Source organism: Pochonia chlamydosporia, chromosome 3, assembly GCF_001653235.2.
Source record: "Pochonia chlamydosporia 170 chromosome 3, whole genome shotgun sequence".
NCBI lineage: Eukaryota > Fungi > Ascomycota > Sordariomycetes > Hypocreales > Clavicipitaceae > Pochonia > Pochonia chlamydosporia.
The window spans coordinates 2,815,467-2,827,047 of NC_035792.1; the positions used below are offsets into that span (position 1 = coordinate 2,815,467).

The following is an 11,581-nucleotide window of genomic DNA, read 5'->3' on the forward strand; positions in this document are numbered from 1 at the left end:
GCCCGGCTTAGCATGACCAGGCGTTACATTTCTCAGATGGTTCCATTCACGGCAAATGCCCACAAGTTCAGCCTGCCCCGAGTCTCATTCCTATTCCAGAGCAAAACATTTCGAGTATCGCTATCCGAATGGAGGACTCTTATTTCACCGCGGCCCGTAAGCTTAGCTCCCATCCATAGATCGGGGAATGTGACGTTGTCCAGTAAAAAGGGCCGACTTTGCGCATTAAAGCCGGTAAACTGGGCAACTCATACGCCTTTCATCAGTACGCTAAAGCGGACCTATTATTCGATTAGCCGGCAGGCATTCGAAACTTGTGTTCTGGAACGCACCAATTATCGCAACAAAATATCATGGGGACAACCTCCGGAGTGGAAAAGACCCATCGCCCAGCCCAGCCTTCAATCTAAAGTGTCCCCCACGATTGCCATGTCTTGGCGATGGGTGATCGACATCGGATTGTCGTGGAGAGGTGTAACACGACGAACAAAGTTGCCGTTTTGGTCCCTGAATGAGACACTGTCTCACGTTGCGTTTGCTAATTTGCATCTTATCTACATTTTAGGCAAAGGCGGCAGCGTGAATGGTATTGGTTGCGATACAACAAGTTTTGGGAAGAAAGTTGAGATCCATGGTGGCTGTTCCCGGTTGTGTCCTCGGGTAAGCCGAGTGCTTCAGTAAATTGATAGCCTGAGGCCTCGCAAGAAGACTACTGATGCCGTGATCTCGCTTAACACAGCTTTGGGAAGGAGCGCCTTTGATGGTAAAACCGTTGCACAATTAATCAATTGATGTCTATTCACCAAAAAAAAAACCGCAAAGTCTATCATTCTGTTTCCAACCCGCAACATGCAGCAGGATTGCGTTGCATTGCTTTCTATCAAGACACATTCCCTCTCTCTATAATGGGTATCAATATTCGAAAAACTGTGCAAGGCTATTCACGCATGTCATCCAGCGCCTCCCGATGCCCACCTTCGCGCCAGTTCTGGTATGAAGTCATATCCGCTTCCCGTGCCTATGTCAACGGGTACTGTGTTCCTCCTGGTTGACGCCTGCGAGACTGATGCGGATGCCAGTGCTTGCCTCAGGGCAGCTTGTTCGCCTCTGGTCAGGTGCGGGAGCAATTTTCGAACAATGGGGTAATGTCTATTTCTCGATGCAAAGGCACAAGCTGCCTGTAACTCTGTATCCCGTTTGCCTGTCCCTGACAAAAGTAGACGACCGAGAATGGCAGCCACAGTTCCTTCATGTCCAGCAGCAGCAGCGCATTGAAGGGGCGTCAGGTTGCGGGAGCTTTCACGAGGGCTGAGATTGACGCCAGCTTCCAGCAACCAGTGAACAACATAGTCCAATCCGAAGGTTGCGGCAATATGCAGCGGAGTTCGGCCGAAGAAGTCCTTTGCATTGAGTTCTGGTTTCGAGAGACGACCAATAAGTTCATCAACCCCAGAGCTATATCCGCTGTATAGCGCAATATGAAGAAGATTTCTCCCAAATACATCCCTGGCGGTCGTACATGGAAGATACTTGATGGCAGCTTGTCGCACCGACGTTGATTCCAGAAACGGGAGGCAGTCGTTGAGAGCCCGGGATGGTAGGCGGCTTTGCTCAACAACGCTGTGCTTGAATGCTGATCGAAAGTGTTGAATCCGCTGATACAAGTCGTAATATCGCTTCAGTTCCGCTTTCCACACATCCTCCGGGGTACCGACACCGAGGCCATTCAGGTATGATTCTTGCACGGAGATGGCATACCCGATGTCGCCAGATTGCTCAAGATCTTGTACCAGGGCAGATATGTCCTCTTGCGAGTCAAAACAATCCACTCCTGGTTTGTTGGTCCAGCCTTCATACGACCGGAGCGAGCATGACTTCAACACGGATGCCAATGCATACTTGGCCATTGGATTAAAGGTTGGCGTCCGCATAGCCTGCCTGGCAGCATCTCGGACGGCCTCGCGTTCCTTGGAAACAATGGCTTTGATTTCAGCGAGGTCTGGCTCGTTGCTGATTCTTCCCAGACGCACGGTGTATATTGCTTCGCTTGTCTGAACACTGGCGCAGACTCGTTCAATGTGCGTGATCCAAGAGCTGTGAGCGGACCTGATGAGTCAACCAAGTTAGTTTTGCTCTCATTCAAATGGCCAGGTCCGGCATCTTTTGGAAGACGAGCTAGAAATTTGGCGGACGGCTTACAAGGCTCGGAATGTTTCCCAGTCCTCGAGATCCTCCGGCCGCTCCTCAACTAGGGTGTCGTCGCTCTTCTCAGACTGTTTCGTCGGCGTCGATTCGGTTGGGACCGCATTAGTGCTATCCCCGGCGGCACGAACATTATCAGAGCAATCCCGACCGAGGTGTATACACCGGAAACATTTTTGTCCTGGCCATTTTCGGTTCGTGGGTGCGCACTTTGAACAGCGTAAGTCAGCCAACAAGCAGGATTCCAATGGAAAGCCAAAGCGTATACCTTTTTCTTATCCCTGCGGCAAAATGTGCATTTTTCATAACTAAGGTATCCTCTCTTGTTTGGAGGAGATGTTTTTGGAGAAATACCGCTCTCCATAAGTTGTCTGGACAAGAAAAGCACTTATCATGGATCAAGAAGATCAACTATGAATTTTGGTCGCCGCAGGAGGGTGGCGCTCCTTTTGACCGTTTTGCAACTGGCCAAGACAAATCGAGCAGCACCACTGACAACACGGCAACAGCCTTATTTCATCATAATTTTTTTTTTCTTTTTATGATTCCCTGATATGTGCTGTCAATTCCTTGTATGACATGCCTCTCTGCGTCACATTGCGGCTAAGGCTGAGCAATAAATAACAACCAGCTAAGCCACGCGAGCCAATATGGGCAATGGTCAACCTTGTGAAGTCTGCCGGCTGAAGCAGGATATTGACTCCGGTTGTCAGCTTGCCGCACATAGTTTGAGACAGGGGAGCAATCATTTGCAGACCTGGTCAGTTAGTCGCAGAGTCGCAGTCGCTGATTTGCCGAGGAAACGCGCCACGGCTATTGTGCGTTTTCAGCTCAACCATTTTTCAGCCGGCCAAAATGGTATATGGATTCGCATGATCCTCGCCCGCCATTTGCACATCCTTCTCCTATTTTCAATCCCTTTCAAAAAAAAAAATTTCGCCCCTTTCCGGGCCATTCAACAATCCTAGGGATCTCCTTTGAGTCGCAACCTGTCGGCCGAGGCTGATGATGCCATTTGGATGGCCCGAGCCTAACTAATCTTTGCCCCATGTTCATGCTGACCAGCGACTTACTTACACGCGGCTGCCCACCGCATCTTACTGGTTCGCCTCACCGTTTCACGTAAAGCAGACGAATTGTGTGCTCTTGTGTGTTGCCACTGGGTTTCCCACCCATTTCACTATCCACTTTTGGTTGTTTTGCCTTCCAACCTCCTGAATTTCTTGCCATTCAGAAACGGGTGACGGATCTGAGCCACATAGACGTGACTCCCCGCACAAGATTTGCCTTTGGGGAAAGACGATGGCAAATCATTAGTATGTTTAATGCTGTTTTGTTTCGCCTCTTTGTTATCTTGTTCCCCCTTTCGCCCTTTTCAGTGTCATGAGAGATGATGCTCGGCTTGGTGTTGTCGCTCCTTGTCGCAGTTCTGTCTGCCTCTTATGTAAAGTGTACATATGGCATTATCGCCATGGCCAATTCTTAGGGCAACCTTGCCGTCGCCTTTACGAAGGAGTGGTAATCATGATCAACTGATTAGGTCCCTTTACGGCGTCCCCTTTACGGCGTCCCCTTTACGACGTCCCCCTTACGACGTCCCAAAGCCGCCGCGTTCCGCTTGGCATTTGATGGCGAAATTTTTTGTCGGTCGGCGATCGCAGTCTCCTGTCGCAACACGCGGGCCCGGTCAACGTGGTTGGCGCCGTTCCAAGGTTTAGTGAAGCGTGACTGGGTCCAAGGTCACCAACGCCGACGTACCGAGACGTATCGCTCAATCTTGGTTGGTACTTACTTGGTCTCGCCGGTGTGTGTGAATGTGTGAGTCTATTTCGTATGCCTAGTCGCTTTGTTTGTTCGGGTGTGACAAGTGATATAAGATGATTACCATCCCGCTTCTCAGACTACTCCAAGAAAATCAACAGCAACCCATTTACCCTTTGCGTCAGATACACACCTACATGTTACTCGCATACTCTTTTGTATTTTTTTCGAAGTCATATATTCTCTGAGAGCTGATTGCACTCAATCTACAACATCTCTTATCAAGGTATGCAGCAATCTATCTCCCCGCCAAATATTTTGGCAAGCTGACGCATGGTGTTGGTCTGGGACAGATTACATGCAACAACAAACCCCTTCCACGGACTCATTTCCCCAAAGCATAACATAGTACCATCACAAGTCTATGTCTGGGCAGCCTGAATTGTCAGTCGAGGTCGTGGTAGCTATTGCTATCGGCGTTCCGGCGCTTCTTGTCGCCCTGTTGACCCTCTGGATCGGATACCTGACACTGAGGCATTCTGATAACCCACGGCCCCAGAGGGGAGGACGAGATACATTTTCCATGCTGCCTTTGATGGCATATGGCATGGCTACAATTTCGCCTCCGATTATGCCAGGTCGCCCAAGAGCTGCTCGACTTCGAAACTAAGGAGGATGTTGTGGTGAAGTGGAAGCGCGGCGATGGTTGATATGGTGAAGCACGACGAGCTCCTGCACACGTTCCTTCCATTACATCTTTCTTTTGTACTGGCTACGACGGGATAAAAGTTAATTGCAGTCCAAAATTACGGCACGATATCAACTTTGACCCAGACCTGCATTTTGGACCGAATTCGGACGCATTCACATACAGCTCACCGCCGCAAAGAGTTTGGCCGTGCTAGAATCGCCAGATGATGATGCAGCCTCGCATGCTTGGTCTTCATCTATGGCCTTGCTGTACCAATACGTCCAAACCATTGTCCAAATTTCGCGGTCTCGAATATCATCCTCCTCAATGGCCATTCTGTATCACCCCAGATCACCAAGGCACTCAATCCAGGTATCTTCAAAGGCGGGCACTGTTTCACAGATGGCCAATTCTTGTTGGACATATTCCTCACATTCTTTACTGTTACTTGAGAGCTTTGGGGGTTTTCTGTTTTACCAACGACATAGATAGCATACGACATTTCTAGATGATAGCGAGGTATAGACCAAGATCAATGACACATGTTTCTCACGTTTCAACCTATGCACCAGTAGAGCTAGTTAGTCATGCCATCATGCAAAGTACCATGAAAAATGACCTCGTAAACAAACAACTCCCTCACTCGCCATATGTCCGCATTCCAGATGATTTGTCCAACATGGGCCGCGGAGCCTACGACACAACCGGTGCACCAAAACCCCAGCCAGAATCATCTTACATCGTACACGGCACGTACGTCAAAGCGGAAGCATCAGCACCAGACCATTGGTCCGTTTCCCATGTGGCGCCGTGGAATGCGCTAGCCGTTAAAAGTACGTATGAGGCTCCGTTGTTGAATGCGAGCGCAACTGCCTATCTCGGGCCAAGTAAGGGGTAGTCTTGGTTTGCGCCATCATTGAAAAATAGGAGACATGAAGAATGACCGTCGCTGCATATCCCTTGGCGGGACGGCTGTGCGAGGCTCGCCTCCGGGGAAAAAAAGGCCACGCTTCCCGCGTCACACAGACTTGACTTGACTTTTCACCGACTGCCAGGCCGATAGCCATGTACCCAAATTACGTGCTCGTAGCTGCTCGCCATCCAGACAGTCCGTGACGTACATTTACGAGCAAGTATTGAGCAGTTGTAATGACGAGTTGTGTTTACGTGCACGGGGCTTAGCACGGCCGATATTACCATTTCGGGGCGCCGGAGTGAACGGATATCTGAAATGTACGAAAGTTGTGCATGGACGGACATGTTGAGCCCGATGAATTTCAAGGTTGGCGAAAATGATGACCGCTCCTATCCGTGCGGATGCAGCCCTAGGAGCAAGTTGAGGATCAGACGACACGGCCCATGAGAATGAGAACCAGAATCAGCCCTGTGGAAGTGACTGGTGGAGGCTCACGACGAAAAAGGCAACTACGGCCCCGCTTTTTCGTATCTTAGCGTCTTGTCGGGGGGAGAATCACTCGCGTCTTCCCGCTACGCCACAGGGCAGTCGTTGTCGCTTTTTGCACAGCCTCGCTTCGCATTGAATTGCGATGCCGACTTGGTAGATTGTACGGAGTAGATGCGATTTTTGTGCTGGAAAATGGTTGTGGTTGATTTTGATTTGCACAGCCTCGATTTGTTTGGCTTGGCGATTGGGTTCGGCTGTCGCAGGGGCTGAGTACGTGCCTAGGTAGTCGGGTCGCGCGTATGAATTCCATGCTGTGCGCGGAGTAGTCAGTGTTGCGTGAGGGTTCGGGTTCAATGTTGGATGGACATTGTGGGGAGTTGGTGGGTTGCGAGTTATCGGGTTATCGGGTGCTGTGTTAGTTGGGTTGAGTTGAGTTGAGTTGTGGGAGCGGAGTATCTTGCGGATTATGATGATGATGTGGCGAGCTGACGATTTGGTCTGGTTGCTCAACTGCTGATGCCACTTACAATCTATCTCTGTTAATTACCGTTTGTCTTGTCAAGTTCTTCTTTGACCACTAGATACGGTGCAGGTATCTAACTTGCAGCCAACGCTGAAACTTCCATGTTGCCACTACTCACTACATGTAACTTGCGGATTGTATTTGTCAACATCAAGAAGAACCGGTAGCGAGTCTCATACTTAGTAAGCGTGCAACTCACTTATCCCATTTACTTGTCAATCTATCCTGCTTATCCTTAGACTCCGCCATGACATTCAATAATACCTAGGGAGGTGCGGAAGTCATCTATACGTCACCTGCTCATCCCCATTTCTCACATCCACGTTGGTTCAACATTTCCATTCTCCAACTAGTAGTTGTCATGTAATCAATGCCACCGCCCAGCATCACCACTCTCTCACTTACAGCTTACACTCCACATTACAGCACAGCCAATCCACCTCCAAACCCATCCAGCAAACAACTCCGTCTCCAACCCCAACAACATAAAGCTCAAAACATGCAACAAATCACTTTCATCCAGTAACTTAGAAACATATGCCTAAGCTTAGCTCAACTTACATATTCCATCTTTCAAATGACTTTCTGATGAACTCCATGACAAGTGCAGTGTACTTGTGTATGCAAGCCTCCAGGTTGGCTGTCTGTAGGGTAGGCCGCGGTGTAGATTCCATTTGAACCAGAACTCAGAGACGGAGGATAGCTCAAGCGTTGTAGATTGCGGCGTTGTTATCACGGTGGTGTTTTATAGTTTAATACATACGCAGTTATGTGGAGGGTGGATTGGCGTACTAATGGCCGGAGATGGGTGATGTTTATTGTATTTCTTTTTGTGCAGATTTGGTGACGAATCGCAAGGTCTACTCGAGATGCAAGCTGCGAATTCGACACACTAGCCTAGTAAGTGTAACTTTACCTACCGACTTATGTATACTAATTGTGCTCATTCAAACTACGTCATGAGAGGACCTCATCAACTCATCAATACCCAAGCAAAACCTAACCCATCAATAGCAAACTAGGCCATAGTGAGCAGCATATCAACTAGGATGACTGCACTACCAAATTCGGTTCATAAGCACAGGATGGGATGTGCACTAGTTAACAGGCGATGCACTGATCATCCGGCGTATGGGGGATCGGCGCAGTTGACATTGGATCGTGATAAGTGTCCAAGACCAAGCTACTCCAAGTTGATAGTCACAACCCGACATGATATCGGGGTATTTTGTATACCTAGGTAGGTATCCGTAGGTACATTTGATCGTCCCCAACGTCCTAGTACCGTAATAATCATGAAATACCAGCAGCCCGAAATCCGCCATAACAATACCAAACAAACCTGCAACACAAGCTAAAACCAACCATCCAGGTTCAACCGCACTCCTTCTCCCAACCTAAGCCTAAGCCTGATAAAAGACCTCCTCCAAAGGTTTCCACCAACTCGGCTCACCAGCCTCAGAGCTCACAGCCCCAGGAACAATACTCTCCTGAAACCCATCCGTCATCTTCCACCACTCGCGGACCTTGGGATTCTGAGCCATGCGCTCCATATCACCAGCATAATCATACCCAATGTACTTGAACGAGCCAAACAGCATACCAGTCGTGTCGTCGTAAAAGATGCTGTCTACACCCAGAGTCAGCACTTACACTTCCCCCATAAACTTTTCACACCACAATGCGCGCCGCACCGTCTTCATGCTCCAACGCCTCCAATTGGGATAAAAGCGCAGCAGACAATTCATGCAACCACGTCAAAAGAACCCACTTACAGTCCTCAATCCCACAATCTTTAATCTGCTTAGCTACCTCGGGCCAAACGGCAGCATGACAAGCCTTGTACTCATCCACACATTCCTTCTTGAGCTTCACAACCTGCGCAAACCGACGGCCGGGGTTCTTCGTTCTCGTAATCGTCGTGGCCCCGAGAACGGTCTCATCTGTAGATGGCGACCGCGGGGTCTCGGTGGGAGACGGGGGCTTCCACATGGTGAGGAGTTTAGGATGTTCGGTGTGCGACGCCCCAGCTTGTGGGTGTGGTGTACTTTCTACGCGGGGGGCAGGCTGGGACGGGGTGACGTAGTTGGCTGTTTTGAATGAGACGCTGCACTGTTGTCTCGTAATCCGAGCAAAGAATGCGGCAACAGAGTTGATGATGCGAAAGAAGGAACAAAAAAAAAAAGGTGAGCGGATGCTGGCAAGAAAAGGAACAAAAAAGAAATGTTCAAGCAAGCAGGGTAAATGCACGACCCAGGTAAATAACCACGCAGGTCAAAAGGTCAAGGTGCCAGTGAAAAGACAAGGCAAGTCAGCCCGATACCACTTTCCCGACGGGCTTTTCCCCTCCGTGTGCCTGTCTGTGTCCTTTTGCGCCAAGTCTGCGTCTGCGTCTGCGTCTGCATGCACTTGTGCTTGTACTTTCACTTGTGCCAGTACCAGCAAAGTATCGGACCAGACTAGACCTGCACGCTGTGGGTTGTGGTTTGTGGGCTTTTTAAATCCACTTCTCTCCAGTCACTCAAAACTCATCCGTCTCGTCGCAAGCTGCAGCGAGCAACTTAAAGTAACGTGTCTCCTTCTGCGTTCAATGAGGGGAATTGTGCGCCACCGTACGGAGTACGGAGTAGCAAGCAAGAAAACACCACGCCTGCCTTATGCACCAGACGACAAGGATGTGGCTGTGGGAAGGAAAAGGATGACACTCGCCGGGCCGATCGAAGCGGGATAAAGATGTCTGGCGTGGGTGGTCTGGTGGCACAGAGTCTTGGTTTGTCTGAATCTTTGGGCTCGAGCGGTGAATTGGGTGATTCGGGTCGATGATCCGTGGTGTCTGCTTTTGGATCGATGAAGATGTACTCCGTATCGCGTTGTCACATTGGGGTCGGGCTAGCTTATAGCATCATCGTTCATGTTACCACGAATCAATTATAATCAATCCACTGCTTTACGGAGTCAAGTAGCTTCCTCGGCAATCCACCAGAAAGCTTACCAACCACTCGGTCACCGAGACACTACCTACCTAGGTACCTAGGTATGTTGGCACTCCAGGTCACCCCGTCCCGTCCACCTTACTCATCAGGCGGTTAATAATGGTAAAAGTGAAAGAACGTGCTTGTGGGGATGCATTAAGCCTGACCCCCATCACGTAGCTTCTTTCTTCCTTGTCCACACTTCCGTCATTCAGTCAAAAGAATGTCGGACATTGTTCCATGGCAGAGGAAGAGGTAGTATACATCACGATTCTACTCTGTTCCACGTCACTCACCAACGTATAAGTAGACGCAGCACAACAAAAGCCACCAATTTGCCGTATCATTATCCACACCAATTGATTTCGAGGGAGCATACGGCGTAAAATGCAAAGGAGCGTCGTATTGTGGGTATATAATGTAAAAACAAACCAAGACGAATAAAATGCCATCGAAAACGAAATGCAAGACTCCAATAATGTGTTCCCAACTTTCCACCATCTGAAGGAGCGTGGCGCGACCTTTGCAGCCGCCCAAGCAATAATTGCAGTGTCTACCACAACAATGCTATCGGTACGTTCCTTGCAGTAATTCCCCCAAATAAACGCCAAAAAATTCGATCCAGTTCGGTATATCCGTACACGTGGGTATTTCCTTTTGTTCAACCTCAGCCTCAATCTCAATCACCGGCTTCAACGGTTATTGCCCCTTCGACATCTACTCCAAATGGATAAATGCCGAGTAAACTCGATTGAATCCCTACCACGATATCCATCTCTGATAACATCTGGTCCGTCTTCCCGTTACCTAGTTCTTGGAGTCGTCGTATTGAGGTGGTAGCTCGGCTTCCTCAGCCATCAAGCCAGCTTTCTCTGACGCAACTGCCTCCTCGTGTCTTGTCTGTAGTGCCCTGCCTCTGCGATGGGGGCACAGGCTAAAACGATTGTCACGGCTGCCGCGAATAAAGGCTGTAAGTCGGAAGAATAAGCTGCACACACCCATGGCAAACCTAAACATGTATTAGCATGCGAACCACTTTCCCAGAAGAGCAAAAGCCAAACTTACAGTGCTACACCAACACCGGCGGTGATGCCCAAAAGAACGGGAAGGAAGATCTGAGCCGCAAGGTTGGTGATCAGGCGTCCCCACTCGTGGCGATGATTGTCACCAAAGTGATGATGGGGGTGAGGGTGCTTGCGAAGACCATCGTGCGCATTCTCAGAGTGAGGTCGATTAGGATTGCTCTTATGGTGAGCCTTGTCCTTGCCGTGATGAGGTCGGCGGTGGCATCCCTTGAATGGCCTGAAACCCTTGATGGCCTTGAGCGCGTCTGCCATGACTTCCTTTGCCTGACAGGCCATTGAGTGGCAACCAGAAATCTTGGTCGAAGTGGTCTCGACTACGGCAATGGCAAGTTCCCCGGAAGGCACGTTGATAAGCTTCACATTAACAACCGGCACGCTGTCCACAAATCGATTCCCGACTTCAATAACCCGCAGTTCCACATCAAGGACCTGAATGTGAGAATCCTTATCCATAGCCTCCGGTGAAATGGCTAAGCTGTAACCCAGCTTCTCCTTTGTGGCTTCACGGTCGGTACTCTCGACATCTGCCGCCAAATCGCCATGCCAGGGATCGGCATGGGGGTAGACCTCGAATCCATTCAGTAACAGCCTCGTGTAATCCACGACATCAAAGTTTAATTGCAAATTGCTGTTTTTGCCTTCACATTGCTTGCACGGAACAGCAACCCTGTGAGATTCTGCTGGGATCGGCAGTGATAATGGTCCGGTGTTGATTGGGAGAGCTTTGAAAATGTTCTCGTCGGCTTCGGAAAGCTCGGGGATGATGACGAATGCAGCGGCCGTGACCGCAAGGACAAGCGCTGTTAGCTGCATCTCGGCGAGGCTGCAACGTCTGTTAAAAATGGACTGGCGATGTAAAGTAAAAGAAAATTACTGCTCAAATAAATCAACGGCCGAGTCTTGACAATAATGCAAGATCTGGGGGAGATAAGTGATGGAGGG

At 49.5% G+C, this 11,581-nt stretch overlaps 4 protein-coding genes across 4 annotated transcripts; 1 reads left to right on the forward strand and 3 right to left on the reverse strand.

The window, feature by feature from the left end:
• Positions 1–950: 950 nt before the first annotated feature.
• On the reverse strand, positions 951–4,989 carry VFPPC_04699 (ankyrin repeats (3 copies) domain-containing protein; the record flags this gene model as incomplete). Its single annotated transcript, XM_018284009.1, has 3 exons — positions 951–2,106; positions 2,200–2,411; positions 4,843–4,989. The coding sequence occupies 3 exons, from the start codon at positions 4,987–4,989 to the stop codon at positions 951–953; spliced, it is 1,515 nt and encodes a 504-aa protein (XP_018145315.1).
• A 2,996-nt stretch (positions 4,990–7,985) lies between these two features.
• VFPPC_04700 (hypothetical protein) lies at positions 7,986–8,574 on the reverse strand (the record flags this gene model as incomplete). Its single annotated transcript, XM_018284010.1, has 2 exons — positions 7,986–8,212; positions 8,358–8,574. 2 exons carry the CDS (start codon positions 8,572–8,574, stop codon positions 7,986–7,988), a joined length of 444 nt encoding a protein of 147 aa, XP_018145316.1.
• Positions 8,575–8,776: 202 nt separating this feature from the next.
• Positions 8,777–9,313, forward strand: VFPPC_15829 (hypothetical protein; the record flags this gene model as incomplete). The annotated part of the gene is made up of 1 exon (XM_018293582.1): positions 8,777–9,313. One exon carries the CDS (start codon positions 8,777–8,779, stop codon positions 9,311–9,313), a length of 537 nt encoding a protein of 178 aa, XP_018145317.1.
• A 1,098-nt stretch (positions 9,314–10,411) lies between these two features.
• Positions 10,412–11,452, reverse strand: VFPPC_04701 (hypothetical protein; the record flags this gene model as incomplete). Its single annotated transcript, XM_022428414.1, has 2 exons — positions 10,412–10,563; positions 10,648–11,452. The coding sequence occupies 2 exons, from the start codon at positions 11,450–11,452 to the stop codon at positions 10,412–10,414; spliced, it is 957 nt and encodes a 318-aa protein (XP_022284486.1).
• Between the last annotated feature and the right edge of the window lie 129 nt (positions 11,453–11,581).